Here is a 22,640-nt window from a genome sequence, read left to right as displayed (position 1 = left end):
ACTGATTCCTACCTGTGAACTTTGATCAGGGGCATTATCTCAAATTGCAGATCTTCACAAACTCTAAAGCAAGTTGGGCAACCTGAGCACAAGACATGAGGATATTGCTAGTATGTCAAAAAACTAATTTTTATTCAATTTCTCCTTTATAACTAAGATGAAACTAAATTGCTGCTTGATTTCAACAAATTGGATTACTGACTGTGAGAATTTTATTCTATTTCCAAAGAGCACATCATTTTATTAAAAAGTATTAATTTCTTCTGCCGAAAATAGATAAGAATGTCTGACTCTAGATGAGAATCGACTCATTGCTGTCTTGTTCTTTGTACGTGATGCTGATTGTGTTGATGATGATGGTGTTGTGACTGTGATGTCAAGATTGGAAACCTGTGAATACAGAATAATTGAAAGTATAAAAATCTGAAGATTAGAGGAAAACTGACTGATATGTCTGATAATTGGTATTCACAATGAAAATAACATAATCTTGAGTTGCCATTTTCGAAGGCTGAGTTCTATTAATCTTTGTGGTACTACATGTAAGTTCATCTTTGAAGTGCATGAATTGAGACTGGGAATGGTTCTTTATTACGTGCCTTTATGGTTCGCCTATCACAAGGCCTTATGGGAAGGAATTCTAGTGCAATGCAAAGCAAGGTATAATAAAAAAACATTTATGGTCTCCCTTCAACTAGTCTCACAATGTGCTCGTTGTTTCCCTGAATATCTAACAATAGAAATCATCGTTATACAATACAAAAATTACCAATTGTTTTTTTAACAAATTTTTGAAAATAGTTTTATACCAATAACAGAAAAAAACAAAATGCTATGGTTATTGCAGTGTTCTGATGTGGGGCTTACGCTAACTCAAGGATTGCCTCGGTGCCTACCTCAGTTTCCTAATAATTTCCATATTGCCAAGAATCGTTCTAAGGCCATCCTGAAGAAATTACCTTTGCCTTCTTGTGGGCTTACTGTGAGGGCAGTTCTGATTATCACATTGTGTCCTAGAGCACTAGAATTCCATCCTGTGAAGCATTGCGATAAACCGTAAATGTACGTATACTTACAGGCCTCTCCGTTTCTGTCTCTATTCAGCCTATTTGCCAATCTTCTTGAAATGAGTCTTCTGTTGGCATTGGCATGGAACCCTGTCACCAACGAGATGAAAGCCAAGATGTCAGTAATGGACACACACAGACACAAGAAGTACCCTATGAGGATACTCTCTCTACTAGCCATTGTAGCCAAAGCGTTGCCACCAAAAACTCTCAGGGAGAAAATCAAACTCACACCGACAAAAGCAAGGATACATGGCGATCATCCGCTTTGAAGTTACCTGCTACCAGCAGTGTAGGCCATAATAATGTTGAGTCATATGCTCCAAGAAATGCTCCATATGCACAATACATCAAACAGCACTTGCCGAAGGAGCCTTCTGTCACAGTTCATTCCAATCATGTGGTGATTGTCCCTGCTGAGGAATATCATCAGCTACTTGAGATGGTCAAGCAAAACAGGAAGGACATCATCGACCTTAAAGCAAGGATTGGTAATACTCTGCAAAGCTCCAAGAATGGATCCGCTTTGTCCAGCCGAGAATGTCATCAAAAGACAAAGGGACCTGCATCAGAGACTAAAAGCTGTGCAAGTGAGATCCAAGCACCTATGTCATCTACTACATCCAGCTGGGATGGTCAGGACCAGATCCAGGAATATCCAAAGGAGATTGAAGCTTACAAAAAAGAGATCGAGGGGTATAAAACTGAGATCCAAGAATATAAGAAAGAAATTAAAGACCTGAAAGATTGGAAGCAGTTTGTGATAAAGACTCTATGTGGCACGCAGGAGGTTGAGCAACAAATAGCCTGCACAGATATACAAGAAATTGATGTCGGTCAGCAAGCTGAGATCCAAGGTCAAACGACCAAACTCCCCAAGTGTGGCACATCAATGACATCAAACGCTAAATCACATGGTGATACCAATGTTCCTGTTCTGGATGATCAGGATTGCTGTGAGCTGGAAGAATATGCGACAGCAATTGAAGAAGACGATGACAAGTCTGTCACAGGATTACAAACATCCAGCATGAAAGATGAAGATATGTCAGAGGAAGAAGTAACTGATTTTGGAGAATATGAGAATGACGTAGAGGAACCTGGTCCTTGTTCCAAGTCTATTGATCAGTCTCTTAATGGCTGTAAGACGATTCTGTCACACCGTGAGCATGATACCAATGTTGCTGTGTTGGATGATCAGGATTGCTGTCAGCTGGAAGAATTTGTGACAGCGATTGAAGAAGACGACCAGTCTGTCACAGGATTACATACATCCAGCATGAAAGATGAAGATATGTCAGAGGAAGAAGTAACTGATTTTGGAGAAAACGAGAATGTCGTAGAGGAACCTGGTCCTTGTTCCAAGTCTGGTGATCAGTCTCCTAGTGGCCGTAAGACGATTCTGTCACCCCTTGAGCATTCTGCAGATCGATCAGATGTCATTGTCAAGGACAAACCTCTGCCCCCTACAGTATGAACAATACAAAATTGAGTGAGAATAGCATAAGTGATGTTGAAGAAACTGAAACAGATATGAAAGAACATGATGCCTGTGAACTGCCTGTAAACCAGAAATCTTGTTCCAAGGGGAAAACTTCCATATTCTTGTTGAATGTTTCCAATGATGTCCCTCAAGCTTCACATGCCGTTTATGTGACTGAAGGTTTAAAGAGTTCAGTCCTTCCATTTGCACCAAATAGCCTCCTCATTGCAAAGAAACTTGCAGATGCTCTTTTTACGGATTCTGAGAGGATGGAAGCTGATGTTACAGGGTACATGGGGTCAGAGATGGATTTTGAAAGAATGGTTGCAATCAAAGAAGTTGTTTTTGAACTGTGCCCTACAGAGGAATCATCAAAAATAGAGGTTTGGAAAAGATGCATTACAGCCATTAATGATGAGTCAAGGAAACTACGTGAGCGTTTCTATCTTAGACAAAGGAAAAAAAAATGCATTTCAAGTGCTGAAATCGAGGAACATTTGCAAGAGTTAATATTACCTTCAGGGGAGAAAGTTTTACGTGTTACAGACAATGTCAAGAAGTTGTTGCTTCCACTTGTGCCAAATCATAGGAACATTGCCCGAAGATTGGTTAATATGCTTTTTATGGATGAGGAAAGGATTCACAAGAATGTAAGTGGTCGTAAATCAGAAAAGATGGATCCGAAACGTATGGCTGCAGTCTATGAAGCAGTTTTTGACGTGTGCCCTGTGAAACCAGAGGAGAAGACAAATATTTGGAAGCACTGTATAACAGGGATTGATACTCAAAACAGAAACCTTAAACGTATGCGGCAATATAAGTGTGATATTTTGCCATTAAAAAATAGGAAAGATTCTGAAAAACAGAGCGTCATTAAGAAGGACACTAAACCTTCATTTTAGGCAAGTGAAAGAAATGCTAGAAGGGTGTGGTGGTCATCTGCAAGTCATGTGTTACCACCTCTTTCACTGTAAGCTTCTGTTTTAAATAATGCTTTTGACTGAACAATAACTTGTCAACATACTAAATTGAAAGACTGCTATCTCAGAATGTTGTTCTGATGTGAAAATTAGGGCTGATATATTTGCTATAGCCTGCTCCAAGGTGGATCAGCAGGATCAAGTCTCAGTTTGCAGTGTCTTCATCAGGATGAAGTCAGACCATAGTTTGAAATTCAAAATCAACCCTGTAGGCTGCATTTCTATTAATTAGCTCTGCATGTGATACACTTGATAAGAAAACATGGGATCGGGCTTACATGCAACTGCCATCTAGACACTTGACAAAATACTCCACTAATTTTGGGTTCAGCGGGCCGGCTCTTCTAGAAATGAGTGCAAGTCTTTGGGTAGACCTTTTAGTATAGACTTTTTTTTTGCTAAAAATAGCAGGCTAAAGCAGAAGTAAGACTGATCATGGGCTGATTGATAGTGGGTGAGAGTATCAACTTCATTCTGATGAAGATGGCCTGGTGTTAACTTTGTCAAGGTTTACTGCAATTCCTCCTCAAGGGTTTGAAATGCTAATGCCAGAGTATTAGTGCTATCACACAATACTGCAATATGTGCACAGTAATCAAATATATTATGCACCATAGGCCAAGGTATTTTGGGAGATCATGTGGCCGAGGGGGCTCCCAGGTCCCCCCTTGGGATCTCGGCCGTTGATTGCGCCAAAAATTGGCACACAGGTTGTCTGGGACATAATCTACAAAATACTTTAATCCAAATTGCTATTAATTGATTATGCTAATTTATGCATAATTACTATGCAAAATATACTCTAACTAGTGCTGTAGCCGAACCGCCGAACCGAACGGTAGTTCGCCGAACATGGCACTTCCGAACCAAACAGAACCGAACCGAACACTAAGACTTGGTTCGGAAGTTCGGCAAAAAAAAAAAAAACGGCTTTCAGCTAATAAATTTATAAGTTTACACCCTTTCTAATCATTATATTTGCGCATTCTCTATTTAATCTTCTTTGCAATTGTATGTTGGAAGTATGCGCTTATTTTGCGGTTACTAGATTTTGTTTTCTTTTTCATGTTGACATTGTGGTTTTTACGGCCCTGATTAAGAAAGGAGATCCGATGAATGATGTTGCCCGAGCTTGCGCTATAATCATTTTACTGGCTTTCATCATCTCTCGCTCTGTGGCCGAATCGCCGAAGCATGGTAAAGAAAACCAAAACTGTATGAGTGTTCATTGGTTAAATCTAATTATCTAAAATATTGTTGTTTTTAGGTGGCGAACAAGATTCTTGTTTGAAAATCTTCAAAGTATTTTGAATGAACGAGCTCAATAAACTGAAAGTGAAAGATGAAGTACCATTAATATTACGAATTACGATACGATGTGATTAAGATCGTAACTCGTGTATTGTTGCGGCGGAAAATAAAGATCTGATTGAGGTGATTGACATTATTATTGAGGTGTCGGCTCGCTACTGTCTAGTTTTCATGATTTTAGAAAGAAGTAAAGAGTTTTGAAAACGAGAGATCCAGTGAAAGTGGGAAATAAAGTGAGTGACTGTTAGAGATGGAAAGGAGAGACGCAAAACAAATAATATAGAAATGAGATGAGGTGAAGTTATCTTTTTTATTATTAACAATCAGATGAAAATAAAAATCAAACACTCATGAATGATTACGGTATAGCATATAGCAAGATCCCCTTCCCCTCGTTGACAAGTTGAATGAAGATAAAGCCATGCGGAAACATTCATCTCTTGGGGGAAAATGACCCCCAATCTTTACTTTTTTTTCCCTTTCTTATCAACTTCTCAAATTAACCATAAACAATTCGATGATCACTCTACTCCCCCTGTCCCATTACAGTCGTAAAACTTTGCATCCCACTTGGTCTGTATGTTCATGGTCGAATGAAATCTGACCAATGAAATCATAGAAATCTCGGGAATTGCTCTTCAATCAGTGAGCTGAGTTTCGCGAGCAGACAAAGCACGTGGCTGTATATGCCGATGCGACAATCAGCGACATGCGATTGGTGGTTTAGTTCACCCATCGAGCCAATTAGCGAAAGGCGCATTACATAAGCACGCTTTCTTCGACACGCCCCTGGCCCTACTATGCCTACAGTTCAGTTCACTGGCGCTGGCCGCCTCGTATGTGATGCAATTGCCAATCACGTTTGGCCGGACTGTATATATAAATATTCATGAGCTCAGAGTCCCGCTAAGCGCTACAGGGGATCGGACTGCATGCGCTGGCCTAGCTGGTACGATCGAGTGCGAGCAGTCCAGGCAGGGAAGTGTTCCAGGTATGGACGACTAGGAAGAGTCGCCATTTTAGAACTGTGAGTTATCCAATAAATCTGTCATCAGATAATCAAATTCGAGATAACAGTTGATTCGTTGAGCGCTATAACTTTCATAGTTTCATGTCAACAAGATAGAGATAAAATGGTTTGATGTGACAGAGGTACACGCGAGCACATGCAGTCAATCAAGTACAAATTGTCTACCGGTACGCTACGTATACCTGAATGAACTATAGCTTTATCAGTCTATCATTACCGAACCCCGAACCGAACCAATGTTCGGCAAATTTCTGCCGAACCTTGCCGAACCGAACCGAACCCGAACATGGCGCCTGACTTGCACATACCTGCCAACCATTCCGATTTTGGCGGAATTATACCGATTTTTTAGCCTCCATTCCGAATTCCGAATTTTTAAACCAAAATTCCGATTTTTAGGTCAATCAATATAGTGTTGAAATTATTGAAACGGCTGTATGATGCGACTAACGCATAAGCGGCTGTAACATACGACTAACGCATAAACAACTGGGGCGCACGGCTAAGTGCTAAGTGCACAGTTCCATTGCAATTGCATGTGAAAATTACGAGCAGCGGCCACAGCGGCGCGGCCGATATTAGCGTTGACTTCCGGAACAAAATGGCGGCTGACATCGGCTCGCGAAAGTGCCAGTTTTCAGTGAGGACACGTTTTCAAAATCCACGAACATCGGAAAAACCGTGAAAAATTCACTTTTTTAGACCCCTTGTTTCCTAACTACGATGTATAGAATTAAGGATGGTGATATTTTTGACGCGAAATATGGTGATTTAGTAAGATAATTTCACTTTTTATTCGAGGTTTTGCTCTTTTCGCCGGATGATTTTGTATTGTGGAATGAGTTAGTGAATGAGTCGTGTACTGGTGTCTAGAGTGTGTTGGTAATATCATTGATGAGTCTGCTTACCGGCGCCTGCTTACCCGGCCGATCGGCCGCGCCGTGCACATCGGGAGGCTCTGCCGCAGTTACTCAAGTTTATCCCTACGCAATGTTAAATTGATCTGTACTTTATTTTTTCGAATAATTGTCAAATTTGTGAGAAAGAAAGCGGCAATTATCAACTTTCGAGTCAAGTTGATCCATCGGAGCCGAACGCCAAATCTACTTGCTTCGCTTGCCTAAACTCCCGGCGCCCGAGTTGCAGCGCCTCAGCCTCCCAGTCTCATCGGCGCACCGCAAGTGCAGTGGTGGGTGCGGGTCGGGCGTATTCCGCCGTATTACTTCGGCTCCGTTTTTGTCATGGCTGAAAATATGCTTTCTTATGCCAACAAGCACTTATCTAATAAAGGTTATGATATAACCTTGTCCTCAGTCACTACTCCTGTGTGGTAAAATATAAACATGAATAAGATGACAATGTTTGGCTTATTTTGATGCATATGATAGACTTGATATAATTATAAATGATAAATAAATGTTCTGGATCTGGATGTATACGATGCAGGGCCCTCCTGGGCATAAACGCATCGGGTGAGAGAGGGCGGGGTGAGGATTAGAAAGCTCTGTCAATGGCCTTCTTGAATGAGCTTGTCGATGTTGAGTTGATGACAGCGTCACTCAAGTGATTCCATCACTTGTTAGATTTTTTTGCACTCAGTTTTTAATACAGTAGGCTAGGCCAACTTGAATCTGAATTAATGATACAAAATATCCCTTGGCCCAAAACTCAATTGAATTCTTGAAATTAGTTTTTTTCTGATTAAAAAGAGAATCTTTCCAGAAACTTTCCAACAATAGAGGGCCTTACAAAAATATGCTCAAACTCAAATTATTCCTAAATCTATATAGATTTCAATGAAAACAAATCACACCTGAATGAAACTGGGTGTATTTTTTTGTCACAAACGTGATATCTTAAAGACCCTTGTTTTAATGTTTGATTGATAAATGATATTATATTACATATAAGTAGACTAACGTTACATGTAGGTCATCCTGTGGTATGGTTAAGAGGGTAAATTTGCTTTAAAAAGGGTAGGGAAATGCTACTTTTACATGCAGAAAATGCAGAGTCCCTACCATGGGAGGGGGAAACCATCTCGCGCGCGACCCGCTCGGCGCCCTCGTGACTTTGATACTGATTTTTTATTATCAAAGGTTGGCAGGTATGCTTGCAGCACTAACTCTAACTCCCCAAATAAAGCTCCTAATGTTCTAATTTTTGGTATAAAAATGCTTTGTGGTGTTCTTAGCAAATGTACGTGAAAGATATTGTTATATCAGATCAATTTCTTATGTTTTGTATTGTATTTTGCCATTTCTATTTTTTTTTTTACCTTTTGCTTTTCGATGAACTTTGTCGGGGACTCTTGAGATCATAAACAGCATGAAATAATCCATTTAGACCAGCAAAACTAAAAAATAATCATTCTTTTATGATTTTTTGGTTGAAACCACAATTTGCATTGACTGTTCACAAAATCACCTTTTTGAGCAATCATACAAAATATTGCGTAATTTCTGAACCGCGTACCTGGGTGTCGCAATTTTGGTCTCAAAAGGTGTCTGGAAAGGGGTGGGGGAGTGTCTGAAACTGTCAAAGTTTTTTTTAATTTGATTATTGATAATAAATTATATTCATGATGTCAAAACTGTGATCTTCTTTTGGTGAAATGATAGTCTTCTACATTTAACTGTACTCTTTGAGAAGCCTTTTTTTCCCCTTCAGAATAAGTGCCTATGTGTATAATATCTTCACAATTTTAATGAAACACGAGTGAGTGTGTCGTGTGGAGAAGGCGGTCATGAGTGTATAAACCCTTATTCTTTGAAGGCAGATGATGGAGAAACTATTGAAATGATTATGGTTGTGAAACTTGCGATTAATGCATACAAAGTGACTAAATCCTGCTGCACAATACATGATCTGACTCCAGGGGGGGGGGGGGCACTTCTATTGAGGAGTGGATACCATGTGCGACCATGGGGTCTCGAAAAGCACCCTAAACAAGTATTTTCCATATTCTGAAAATGCACCCCTTAACAAGTATTGGCGTGTGAAACCCTACCCTTAATAAGTATTGGAAACAAAACAATACTCTTGGCAAGTATTCCCTGAATTGAACCCCCAAACAAGTACAGTGATATTTTTATTGTTATGTCACGGACGTTAACCTACCTCATTGGGTTTAGTACGGCCCCACCTCCCACATCTCGTGCAAATCGTACTCCAAACACGTAGTGTTGACTGTTGTGCAAAAAGTACATCCTTTATAAAACATTTTAGACTTAATTTTTTTATACCCTTGCAAATTCAAGCCTAAACACTTAGCTTTCCGAGCGAAATAGATACCCTTTTTTCATTATTTTAGTGTTTTGGACACCCTTATTACATTACGTACGTGATATGCCCTATCTTAAAAAAACATCCTTTTTACATGTTTTTCTTAGGTCGCGCATGGTATCCACTCATCAATGTAAGTGGCCCCTCCCCCCAGGATCTTGCTACAAAACAATTTGTAGCAAAATATACATACGACTAATATGAAATATAAATAACAAACATTGTAAATAAATGCACAATATGAATTAAGTGTATTGCTTAATGTAGAAGAGATTAGAAGGGTGTGCCTTGTGCTGTAGTGTCTTCCAACTGCGAACGCTGGACGATTTGGAGGAAAACCTCTCTCGGCTGTGGATTACAAGGTGAGCTTGTCATGGTTGTTTTTGTTTTCATTATTATCATCATCATCATTATTGTCATTAATGTCTTCCCTGCATAGTGGAAGTAAGACATTGGTGCCGCTTTTCCAATGGCTCACCTCTCTTGATGATCTTTAGGTTAAGTGTGGACTTCACAGTTACATTTACCAAGCTTTTTTGATTTTTTTTTGTATTTATAATATATATATTTTACTGAAGGTTATGATTAATGCATCATTTACCAAACTCGACCTAGGTTATGGCAGTATAAAATGGTAAACCTTGTTTTTTTTAAAGACTTTCTCATCATTGCTCACTGTAAATATACTTGAGATTAGCTTTTAACATTTTGCAAAAAGGAGAAATTTTGATGACTGGAGACAAGTGAATTTCTGTAGGTTACATGCATTTAAGGATTAATAAATCAATTCAGGCCTAAATTCTTTAAAATGGTGCCCTGCCTGGATATCGACACCTTTCCTTTAAGTGTATCTATATCCAAGTTCTATGGTCAAAAGGCATCTTAGTTGCACAATATATAAAACAGGTACAATGCTGATTCATTTAAACCACAAACTGTGGGCTGATTAGATTACCATGCTTAATTTAAACTTTGTTTTACATTTTAATATTTTTTTTCACACAAGAACATTCAATGTAGCCCCCAAATTGATAAATATGGAATTGAATTTCTATCATACATGCAAATTACCTTGTATATGTAGGCCTAATCCAAACTCAACACTTCAAGAAAGGAGTTTTTCTTGGAGTGAACCATGTCCCTTAACAACAAATATGTTGATGATTTTTTTTTGCAGAAGTATAAATGATAATTCATAAGTCATTTTTTTTTCTTTTCAGGTCTCTGGTAGTGGCATCTACATTTTGTCCAAACGCTTGACACGCCATAGACAGGTTCTCCAACGTTATATGCTGTTCTTTCAGTAAGATAGGCAGACTGCATGGCTGTGGCTTCAGACATGAGATCTTCACATTTTCCACCTGGTAAACATTAAGTACGTAAAAAAAAGATAAATCACCACCAAACGTTGGTTTCATATCATTTGGAAGCAAATGTAACAAAGAATGATTTTTTTATTGGATATGCTCTAAAAAAGGTTGTGATCCCAGTTTTCATGTCCATATCCCTCCCCTTCATAGAAATGGTCATAATAAAGCCAGTACAATATGCCAAAGATGACCTAGATTTTTCATGTCAGAATAGTTTGCAACTCTCAGTGACATTGCCATTTCAAAGACAGGTTCTGTTTCCTTGTACTTAGAGAATATCATTTACATTGTATTGGCATCTTATGTTAAACATGTACTTAATAAATGATTGCTTGAAATATCTCTAATGATTGATTATAAAATTGAGGTAATCGTAAAGAGAGCAATGTCATGATTGAGCAAAGGAGTGAATAAAGTACCTCTGATTGACGGTTAAACAGCATTCCATCTCCATGTTCTTTTATTCTTTGTCTTCATTTGCTGAACAAAACATGGAATGAATGATCGGAGAGTATTACATAAAATGAGCAATTCCATAAAATATGTACGTCCGACCCCCTATATGTGGGACATTCATGAAATTTTCTGTCTCTGATTTCTTGTTCTTTTGACAGTCTGTAATGTTCTCAAAGGACCATGACTTGGTCAGTCTATAAAGTGAAGTAAGACTTGAAAAAAATGAGGGTCGGACGCACAAAAAAGTTGATCATTTTATGGAATTGCCCACATGCAACAAAAAGTCCAGTGATTTTCACCGACCGTTTTGTTTGATCAAATTCTCTCTTTTTCATGAGAGGAGTGTTGTGTCTCTTGCAAGTTATGAATTGATTCCCTTTCCTTGTGTAATGTCTTTGAAATCATTTGTTTGACAAGTATGACAAACTATGTTTAATTGTGATATCTTTTCATATATATCAAGGACTTCTGCAAAATTTCCTGTTAAAGACTAGGATCCATAGATGATTTACTTCCCTATGTTGATGAAGTGAGGAAAGAAACCAGTACATCCTTAGTCAAATTTTATATTCTGAATATCAAAGAGTGTTTTTGGCGATCCTAACCCATGCATTTATTTTCTTTGTTTTTTGTATATTGTAGGAATTGAAACCTGGTACATCATTGGTGGACTCTATGCAAAGGGAAGGAGCACAAAGTCCTAAAATGGAGAGAAGGAAGAAAGTGGAAGATGACTATAAGGATGTCAACAGAGCCTGCCTAGAGGAACTTGAAGCAGTGCTGAAGGAGATCGAGAAAGAGAAGGAACGGGACCTGAAACGACAGAAGACGTTGCTGGTCAATCGGGATGCTGTGCCGTCTGGTGAATTCTTCCAGGACATTGCTGACAGTCTCAGGGCATTCTCTAGTATGATGATCGATGTCAAGATGATGAGAATGGAAATGAAAACAATGAAGGGAATGCTGGAAGAACTGATAGGAAAGAAGGATGGGGTGGAGAATAGAAGAGAGAAAGGAAGAGATGGTGAAATAGATGAAGGGGAGATGGGAGCTGACAGGGTCACGTTGGATGAGCCACAGACAAGTGTGTTTCGCGGCAGTTATCTAGAGGATGCAGATGAGAGTGGGGATAGGATAGAAAGCTTGGATGCAGAAGTAGGTGAGAGTAGAAGATTAGGGAAAGCAAGTGACGGTATTGAAATAGGAGGGGAGGTGGAAACAGATAGGGTACCGGATGACCAAATAATAAGAGTGTTACTTGGGAATAATTTGGGGAATGTAAATATGGAGGATGACGAAAGGAGCGAAAGCGTTGATTCAGAGATAAAGGACATTGATTTAGAGGATGCTGATACAGAAGATAACAGCGGGCTAGAAAGCATCGATTCACAGATGAAGGACATTGATTCAGGGGATATGGTTCCAGAGGATTATGATGAGAGAGAAAGCATTGATGCAGAGTGGAATATGAATAATACATGTGATACAGGGGGTAATATAGTGAGAGAAAGGGTGGATTTAGAAATGAAGGGCTTTGAATTACTGGATACGGATACAGATGATGATAATGATAGAGAAAGCATTGATGCAGAGAGGAAGAGCATTGATTTAGGGGATACAGATATAGAGGATAGCAATGGAGGAGAAAGCATGGATTCACATACGAAGGACCTTGAGAGAGAAATCATCGATGCCGAGAGGAACGGCAGTGATTCAGAGGATACCTTTACAGGGGATGACCTTGGGAGAATAAGCTTTGATTCACAGATGAAGGACGGTGATATAGAGGATACAGATATAAAGGATAACAGTCGGAGAGAAAGTATCACTTTCACATCTTGCACAGAGAGAGGGAGCGTCAGTGTAGAAGAAACTGAAACTGTGCTTGAGAAAGGGAAGGAAAGACCGGATATCACAGTTGATACAGTGACAAAGGGCAGTGATATACGGGATACAAATACAGATAATGACGATGGGATAGAAAACGCGCATTTCACAGATACTGAGAAAAAAGACTGCCATATAGGGGATACCGATACAGGGGACAAGAATAGGAGTGAAAGCATGGACACAGACAAGAAGGGCATTGATAAGGGAGATAGTGATACAGAGGATAATAATTTGATAGAAGGAATAGATTCAGAGACAAAGAGTTCTGATTTAGAGGATACCGATACAAATATTGGTAATCAGAGAGAATGCTTAGATTCAGAGAGGAATGGCAGTGGTTTAGAGGATGGATATACAGAAGATATGAACGGGAAAGAAAGCATGGATTGCACAGTTGATACAGATATGAAGGGCGATGATTTAGGGGATGCGTATACAGAAGACAAGAATGAGAGTGAGAGCATGGTCTGCCCAGGAGACACAGCTCCGAAGGATGTTGATTTTGGGGATACATATACAGAAGATAATAATGAGGGAGAAAGCATGGTATCAGAGATGAAGGGCATTGATATTGAGGATAGATTTACAAAGGAGAATCAGAGAGATAGCATGGATTCCACAGGTGACACAGCGATGAAGGGCAGTGATTTAGGGGATACCACTACATTGGATAATAGTGTGGAAGGAAGCATAGATTCAGAGAGGAAGGGCAATGATATAGGGGATCCAGAGGATAATAATGAGAAAGGTGTGGAGACACAAGGGAAAGGCATTGATTTGGGGGATGCACATATGAAAGATACTAACGAGACAGAAAGCACGGACTGCTCAGCTGATGCAGTGAGGAAAGATGATGATTTAGAGAATAAATATGCAGAGGACAAGAATGTGAGGGACAACAGAGATCAAGAGACAAAGGACATTGATTTCAGGGATACAGGTACACAGGATGAAAATGGGAGAGAATGCACAGATTCAGAGAGGAAGGGCAGTGATTTAGAGGATACATGTAGGTATACAAATGATCAGGAGGAGAGTAAAGGCATGGACTGCACAATTGTCACACCTTTTAGGAAGAGTATTGATTTATGTGAAGGGGATGCGGATACAGAGTATAAAAACCAGACAGAAAAAATGGTTTGCGCAGATGATACTGATAAGAAGAGTTTAGATTTCAGGGATGCAGATACAGAAGACAAGAACGAGAGAGAACCCTATGGTACAGAGACGAATTGTGTTGATTTGACGGAAACAGATACAGAAGATAAAAGCCATAAAGAGAGCATGGATTGCGCAGATGATACTGATAGGAAGAGTTTAGATTTCAGGGATGCAGATACAGTAGACAAGAACGAGAGAGAACCCTATGGTACAGAGACGGATTGTGTTGATTTGACGGAAACAGATACAGAAGATAAAAGCCATAAAGAAAGCATGGATTGCGCAGATGATACTGATAGGAAGAGTTTAGATTTCAGGGATGCAGATACAGTAGACAAGAACGAGAGAGAACCCTATGGTACAGAGACGGATTGTGTTGATTTGAAGGAAACAGATACAGAAGATAAAAGCCATAAAGAAAGCATGGATTGCGCAGATGATACTGATAGGAAGAGTTTAGATTTCAGGTGTGCAGATACAGAAGAAAAGAACGTGAGAGACCCCTATGGTACAGAGACGGATTGTGTTGATTTGACGGATACAGATACAGAAGATAAAAGCCATAAAGAAAGCATGGATTGCGCAGATGATACTGATAAGAAGAGTTTAGATTTCAGGGATGTAGATACAGAAGACAAGAACGTGAGAGAACCCTATGGTACAGAGACGGATTGTGTTGATTTGACTGATACAGATACAGAAGATAAAAGCCATAAAGAAAGCATGGATTGCGCAGATGATACTGATAAGAAGAGTTTAGATTTCAGGGATGTAGATACAAAAGACAAGAACGTGAGAGAACCCTATGGTACAGAGACGGATTGTGTTGATTTGACGGGAACAGATACAGAAGATAAAAGCCATAAAGATGATACAGGGAGGAAGAGAATTGCCAAGAGGTCTGTGCAAGAAGATGAGAGCAGAAAACTGGATAAGATGAAGAAGTTTGGAAGGAGCAAACGTGGTAGGCCTAGAGGTATCGGTTTAAAGCGCGGAAGAAGAGCTGAAGAGCAGATTCCAAAACGAGTATTGAGAGCAAGGAGTACTCAGATAATGGAAAGGTTGGCGAAGCATGCAGTACAAAAGACAAGTGATAATGGATCAAAAGAAAGAATGGATATCACAGGGGGTTCGGTTACGAAAAGTATTGATTTAATAGGGGATGCACCTACAGAGGAAAAGAAGAGAGAAGTTGTGGGATGCAGTGATGAAAAAGATAAGAAGGGTATTGATTTAGGTGATACAGATACAAAAGATAGGAACCAGAAAGAAAGCATGGATTGCACAGATGAAACAGAGAGAAAGAGTAAAAGCACAGAGGAGGTGAAGAAGGTTGGGAGGAGAAAACGAGGTAGAGGTATGGGCTCAAAGCGTGGAATAAGAGCTGAAGAGCCGATTCCAAAAAGAGAGTTGAGAACTAGGGATATTAAGAAAAAGGAGAGGTTCGGGAAGCAGCCAATACAGAAGACTTGGAAGCCTTTGTCAAAAGAGAGGGTCACTGAGTTGCATGGAAGGTCACGGGCAAGCTCGGCCTTTGCTCTTCATTTATTAAAAGAGCTTGTAAGTGATGATAAGTTGATAAAGAAAATCCGCCATGGTAGACATGGGAAAAGTACCAGTACATGTATATCCCCTGTCGAATTGATAAATAAAAAGATGCTGAAGTATGTCTTAGAAACAACATGTGACCAGTATGACGTTACGGAATGCAACAGGAACGCTTGTGCTCTTGAATGTCTTGAACGAATTGATTCCTATTGTATGAGCCTAGTTAAAAAACAGATGCGAAAGAAGAGAACGGGTAGAAGAAAGAAAGAATCAGAAACAAGAGATGGACCTACAGAGGAGGATAATACATTTAAGACAGAAGAGCCTGAAGCAGACACAATGAATGAAGGAACAAATGCTTCTAATAGAAAGATGCAAAAGAAAAGAAGAGGTAGAAGAAAAAAAGTATCAGAATCAAAGAAAAATGGACCTACAGAGGAGGAATATACATGTAAGACAGAAGAGCCTGAAGCAGACCCAATGGATGAAGGAACAAATGCTTCTAAGAGAAAGATACAAAAGAAGAGAAGAGGTAGAAGGAAAAAAGTATTAGAATCAAAGAAAAATGGACATACGGAGGAGGATAAGAAGGCAGAAGAACCAGCTATAGACCCAATGGATAAAGATGCTAGCAGTCATGAAGAAGTACCTCCTCCTTCGACACCTACAAGGCAGAAAGAAGCAGATATTGTGGATACAGCAAAGCCAACAGATAGGCCTAAATGGCTGAGAAATCCAGAAGACCGAAAAGAATTCAGTATCAATTCTGGACGTACTATCAGCATTATTGGAGGGGATGATAGAGCTGGAAGAATGGACGAAAGCGGAGGAAGTTGCGAAGACAATGTAAGGGATCATGGTAGGTTATTGCCTGGGAAAAGGTTGTCGGATGAGGAGATTAGCTCCATTGTCAGAACAGCGGGAACGAGCGATTCTTTTGCCAAAAGCATCCTGTCAAAACTTGTGAGCGATGATGTCCTGTTAAATAGCAGCTGCTCAGGAGAGAGATCTTGGGAGGACTTTATGTGCTGTAGACCAAACCTCCAACGGATTGATCCAGACATTCTTGATTATGTACTAGAGATCACATGTGATGTATTTGGCTCCAATAAAGGATTCAGTAAGCATAAGTGCACCAACGATTGTATCGCTTACATCAACGCTTATTGCAGAGACCTCTTTAGAAAATCATCAAAGGGACATTCTGCGAAATGTGTGATTGGAGACAGTGTGATTAAGAGGAAGGATATGCATGAAATTTCTCCTGATGCAAGTACACCAAAGAGAAGATGTGATGAAGATGCAATTTCTTTGTACAATCCTGCTGAAGCCAGTTACAGAATGGAAGATGATCCAATAAGTGATATACTCAATCCAAAGAAAGTTGATAAAGTAGTCAGTTTAGGAAGAGTGAAGACCTCAGAAACAAATAAATCGGAGGATGGGTCTGGAGAGAATAATCCCAAGGAATGCAAAGCACGAACGGATCCTGCAGCAGATGGCAATGAGGACCCAAGTGGTTTAGACTGTGACAGTGATTCCGAAAGCTTAAAGGTTGCGCAAGGTGAAAATGGAGGTACCTTTGATGAACCTCTGGGTAAAGGAGATGATAAGGTAAACAACTGGGGTGATTTATCAGAGAGTATTGAGATAGGTGGCATGGTGGTCAAGTCAAAGGAAGATTTTGCAGTACAGCTCTTGACAAAACTCCTGGTTAAGGATGTACTTGTGAATAGCAATTGCTATGGAGAACCCATGTTTGGAAGATCCCAAATCAAACCCATCGATCAGCGTATTCTCGACTTCATCTTTCTTAAAACATATACAGTCTTTCGGATAGAAGATCCTCTGAAGGAAGCATGCCTTCGTGAATGTTGTTTACATATCGACTCCTACTGCCACGAGCTGTTCATGAAGCATGAATCGCGAAAGACTGGTACTGGTACAGACCTGGAAGATTCTTTGGAACAGAGGGATGATGCCCAGTTCGATGAAGTTCAATCAGAGAAGCATTTAGATTTGAGTCATGCTCTCTTGAACAACAACAAAGGTGTGTCAGCGGAGGATAGGGAATCTCAAAGTAGGAAGAACAGTGGTCAAGATATCTCAAAGAGCAGTTCAAGGACAGATCCGGGGGAAGGGTTGAAGGGAAGTAGAGAATCGGTTACGCAAAAAATCACAGGAGACAAGAGAGTTATGGATGGAGACGACAAAGTTCAAAGTAAGAAGGATTTTGGATCTGTAGCTTCAAATATTTCTGGAACAGAGCTGAGTAAAAAGAGTGGCTTAAGTAAGGAAGAACCCAGACAAGACAAAGGAGTACAGAGTGAAAAAGAGCATTCTTGGGAACCTTTATCCAAAGACAGCATCATGAGAATAATGAATAAGGCTAAATCATGGGGGCACTTTGCGAAAATTGTCCTTACATATGTGCTCGATGATGATGAGATAAAGAGAAGTGCACGTGCCTCTAAATCTTCTCTGTCCGCCCAATCTATTGATCCAGATGTACTTGAATACATTTTACAAACAACATATAAAGTGTTTGATGTTGAAGGATCTGACAAGAGCAGCTGCGAGGCAGAATGCTTGCATCATATTAATTCTTACTGCAATTTATTGTCCTCTGTTGAAGATTCAGGAGTTCAGAGATCCAGAAAAAATGATACAAGACGAATTACATGTAGTGAAGAAATTAGCGAAGGTGAGAGTCTGCATGAAGAGATGAACAGTGCGGAGTATCTTGAATCATTGCCTCAACGAGAGCTCTGGCAGATGCACGACGAAGCTAAAACGCGAGCCTGTTTCGCTCGCCGACTGTTGAGTAGATATGTAAGCAATGATGTTTTGATGAATTGTAACTGCTCTGGAAAGAGAGCAGCAACTTCGAAAAGACACACCATCGAAGCCATTGACCCGTTTATTCTCCAGTATGTCCTGGAGACAACGTATCGTACCTATCATGTGGCTGAAGCGGACCAAGAGGCATGCAGAACTGAATGCACCGTTTACATTGATACATATTGCCGGGCGTTGTATCGTAAAGCTATACTGAAGATAGAGAAAGGCGATGAAAAGAGTGTGGCTTCTAAGAGACAGCGTAAAAAGAAAACTCAAGTAGATAGAAAGAAGTGGAAATCTGGTTATTATGATGACGATGAGGAAAAAGAAGAGGTAGAAGAGGAGGAAGAAGAGGAAGAGGAAGAGGAGGAGGAAGAAGAAGAGGAGGAAGAAGAAGAGGAGGAAGAAGAGGAGGAGGAAGAAGAAGAGGAGGAGGAAGAAGAAGAGGAGGAAGAAGAAGAGGAGGAGGAAGAAGAGGAAGAGGACGAAGAAAAGGAAGAAGAGGAGGAAGAGGAAGAGTGCGAGGAAGAGGGCAAAGAAGAGAAAGAAGGGGAGGGAGAAGAAATAGGAGAAGAAAAGGAAGAGGGGGAAGAATGGGAAGAAGAGGGAGATGATGAGGAGTTTGATGAAGAAGAAGAGGAAGAGGAACCAGATTCTGAATTTGATGATCAGTCTGATTCTGATCTAGATTAATATGTCAAGAAACCTACTTTGCAGATATGAATAGAATGGGAGATATTGGATAATGGAATGAAGGGAGTAAGGGTGATGTAGAGATTCTAGTTCCATTCCCCTATGTGCAAAAATTCAAATTAAAAATTCAAAGTTTATTGATATAGAATCCTGACATTGAAGGATCAAATATGTGCATGATCAGTGACACATACGGCATTTTAATGGGAATATCTAGTCCATACACAAGTAGGGACCTTTTGTTCCTTGTCAAATTTTCCTCGGGAAAATGTGCCCCCCCCCCCTTGAAAAAACCCTGGATTCGCCCCTGTGCATGATCTACTAAAAGTATCACTGCTTCATAAGCCCGCTGCACATTACTTAATCTACTCCTGTTTTTGGACAGAAAACAATTTTCATTATTTAGAATCCCCCAAAGTAAGATAATTCTGTTTGAATTTTGGTGTAATACTAGGTACATGTAGACTGAAATCTGAATTCTGCTTTACTGCCAGGCTTGTGGTTGGAGTAAAATCCTAATTGGTTTTAAGTCACAGCAGATGATTGTTATTACAATTTGGAATGGAATTCGCTTTTATCCCTCTGGGGAGGCTCAAAATGGACGGGAATTCTGATTTACTGTATTCATCCAACCATTTGAGATCTTGATTCCGGTCTGAAATATGGATTGAGAGAAAGAGAGAAATAAAATTGCGAATTAATAATTTTTCAGCATTCAATTATGATATTGTCAGCAGTAAATGTACCTCACTGTACATTGGTGTTTGCAGATGTTGGAGGGTATACCGCTAAGGGTATAAAGTAAGAGGATCTCCGGGAACCAGCTCAAAATATTGTTGGAAAACATCAAATTTTTTTAAATCCTGTGTGTAATTTGTAGATTGGAGCGTATAATGTTTGTGGCAGAAAAGTTGGTGACTCTTGTCTTCTTTCCACTGCAAGTATCAAGGGGAAGCATTGCATTGGGGTTCAGGCCTCAGGGAAAAATGCCAGAAAGAGCCCTGGAATATCAAAAGTGAGCCCCTGAAATTCTCATGAGGTGGTTTCAGACCGCCTCGAAGTTCGTCAGTTCCAGGTATTCTCTGATCGGGAAATTTACCCCGATCAGAAAATACCAGGTATTTTGGTAATGTGAAAGCAAACTACGTGTAATTTCTCCGAAAGAAAATACCCGCTAAATAGTAGGTACTTAGGAAATTATGAGAACTTTCGCGGGGATTTTTCCAAGGTCGCAGGTATTTTGGCAATGTTGGGCGCGGGCGCCGATGGTGGCTACTGGGCTAGTGGTTTTGAACTCGCGCCTTGCCTGCTTATTAGACCATACTGCGCATACTCCTTCAGGAATTTATCCCGAAGGGTATGTTTCGGGGCGGTGTGAATGCAGGAATAATTAATGGGTATTTTTTAGCCTAAAAATGTTCTCGTAATTTAATGGGGATTCTTGTGATCGAGGCCTATTTATGGCCTGATGTAATAAATAGCCCTGTAATGCAATGTACCAAATTCTGGCTGGTAAGTTAAACAAGTACATGTAGTCCTGTATTAATGGTTCTTTTATGCAGATAGGTGATTTGCAACGAAATTGTTAAACACAAAAGTTTCTGATTGAAAAGGGTACCCGACCCATCTTCAACATACTATATAAAGATATGTTTGAGTAGAAGTTTTAAGAAAACTGTAAGAACGTTTTTATTTCTCAAAAATTATGACAGTGAATTATTGCCTAATTTTGTAAAGGTATACAAAACCATGTTCAATGATTTGTATTTTGTCTTATAACAAGCTTTATGTTCTCATATTTTTTTTTCATAATATACATTCTATTGTTTGTATGATAGAATATGTGTCCATTTCATTATACATGTATATTCATATGAACAAGAGGCATATCTGTTGTTTGTTTGTTGTAAATACAGCTTGTAGAATCATCTTGTAAATTTGTAAGCTCAAGAACTCGAATTAACTCAAAATGTTCTTGTACAATTGACAATCAACTCTTTATGAGTCAACTTTGTATAAATCAAGCAGTCATCTTAATTATTGGTCTGCTTCAGTGGTTTGGTGGTAAACTTATAAGGAAGCTTATACAGTTTTCAGTAATAAATTCATGATTTTTTGGTCCGCACCAGGCCTGTAGTAAAATAGTCTGCACCACGAGCATTCAGTAACTGTAGCATATCCGCGCTACTCATTACGCTGCTTTTACGATGGTGCTGGTCTGGTGGTGATAAAAGCAGCATCAAAATAGCCGGGGAGTGGCACGGGCCATTTTAGCCCTCGCCATTCATAAACTCAAAATTTTACGACCAGCAAGTTGCTGAAAGCTGTATTAGACTTCCTGAAGACATAACAAATTGTACCTCTGCTGAGTCCTTCAAGAATGTTCTTTAAATCTTTCTATTCACCACTTTCTAATTTACACCTTGAGCACTGTACCAAGTGGATTTGGTTCTTGAGAAGTCGCATACAGTATGATTATGATGATATTATTATTATTATTATCATTATCATTTATTATTAATGTTATTATCCTTATTATTCTTATTATTTGTTTTTATTTTACCTCGTTTAGGTAAGAATTGTCTGTTTTATCTTTTACTATACGAAATATTACCAAGATGTCCTCCTTGTTAAAGGTCAAGTCCACCCCAGGAAAATGCTGACCTGAATAAATAGAGAAAAATCATACAGCATTGTGCTGAAAATTTCATCAAAATCAGATGTAAAATAGGAAAGTTATGACATTTTAAAGTTTCGCTTATTTTTCACAAAACAGTGATATGCACAACTAGGTGAGTCAGTCAATGATGTCCATCACTCACTATTTCTTTTGTTTTTTATTGTTTGAATTATACAATATTTCATTTTTTATAGATTTGACAATAAGGACCAACTTAACTAAACCATAGTATTAAACAATGCTAATTCCACATGTTCAGGGAGGAATTAATCGTTGTATCATTTGACAATGAGGAGAAAATCTCCTATTTCGTATAATAAGATACAAAAGAAATAGTGAGTGGATGATGTCATAGTCCCCTTATTTGCATACCAGCCAGGATGTGCAAACATGTATAACTGTTTTGTGAAATTAAGCGAAACTTTAAAATGTCATAACTTTCTTATTTTACATCCAATTTTGATGAAATTTTTAGTGTTATGCTGGATGGATTTTTCTCTTTTTATTCAAAACAACTTTTTGTTGGGGTGGACTTGTCCTTTAAAGCTATTTTCCACATCCTCTTGATTGGACCTGAGGATTGTACAACAGTATATTGAAGAAAAAGAACATGGTGTCTTTGTAGATTTAAATGGGCCAATCATGCTTTGTATATACTGAAACTGTAAATAGAAGTAATCATGAAAGTGCATTGAGCTGATAATGTTACGCTGTGAAATATTCTATTCCACTTTTACTTTATACACTCCCAACAGGACAGGTTTTTAAGTCTTTAATTTACTCTAAGTTTACTCCCTACAACAATTATCACCTGAAAACCACTAAAAGTATCCCACCAACAACTC

At 39.3% G+C, this 22,640-nt stretch overlaps 2 protein-coding genes across 2 annotated transcripts; both read left to right on the top strand.

The window, feature by feature from the left end:
• Window positions 1-51: 51 nt before the first annotated feature.
• On the top strand, window positions 52-4,970 carry LOC135156113 (uncharacterized). The gene is made up of 2 exons (XM_064107376.1): window positions 52-110; window positions 1,105-4,970. Exon 2 carries the CDS (start codon window positions 1,150-1,152, stop codon window positions 2,542-2,544), a length of 1,395 nt encoding a protein of 464 aa, XP_063963446.1. The 5' UTR covers window positions 52-110; window positions 1,105-1,149; the 3' UTR covers window positions 2,545-4,970.
• Window positions 4,971-11,146: 6,176 nt separating this feature from the next.
• On the top strand, window positions 11,147-19,205 carry LOC129272676 (uncharacterized). Its single transcript, XM_064107214.1, has 3 exons — window positions 11,147-11,170; window positions 11,625-14,500; window positions 14,651-19,205. The coding sequence occupies exons 1-3, from the start codon at window positions 11,147-11,149 to the stop codon at window positions 19,113-19,115; spliced, it is 7,365 nt and encodes a 2,454-aa protein (XP_063963284.1). The 3' UTR covers window positions 19,116-19,205.
• The last annotated feature ends 3,435 nt before the right edge of the window (window positions 19,206-22,640 follow it).

The sequence above is a fragment of the Lytechinus pictus genome, chromosome 12, assembly GCF_037042905.1.
Source record: "Lytechinus pictus isolate F3 Inbred chromosome 12, Lp3.0, whole genome shotgun sequence".
In the NCBI taxonomy this organism is placed as follows: Eukaryota; Metazoa; Echinodermata; class Echinoidea; order Temnopleuroida; family Toxopneustidae; genus Lytechinus; species Lytechinus pictus.
This window is presented reverse-complemented; position numbering and strand designations above follow the sequence as displayed.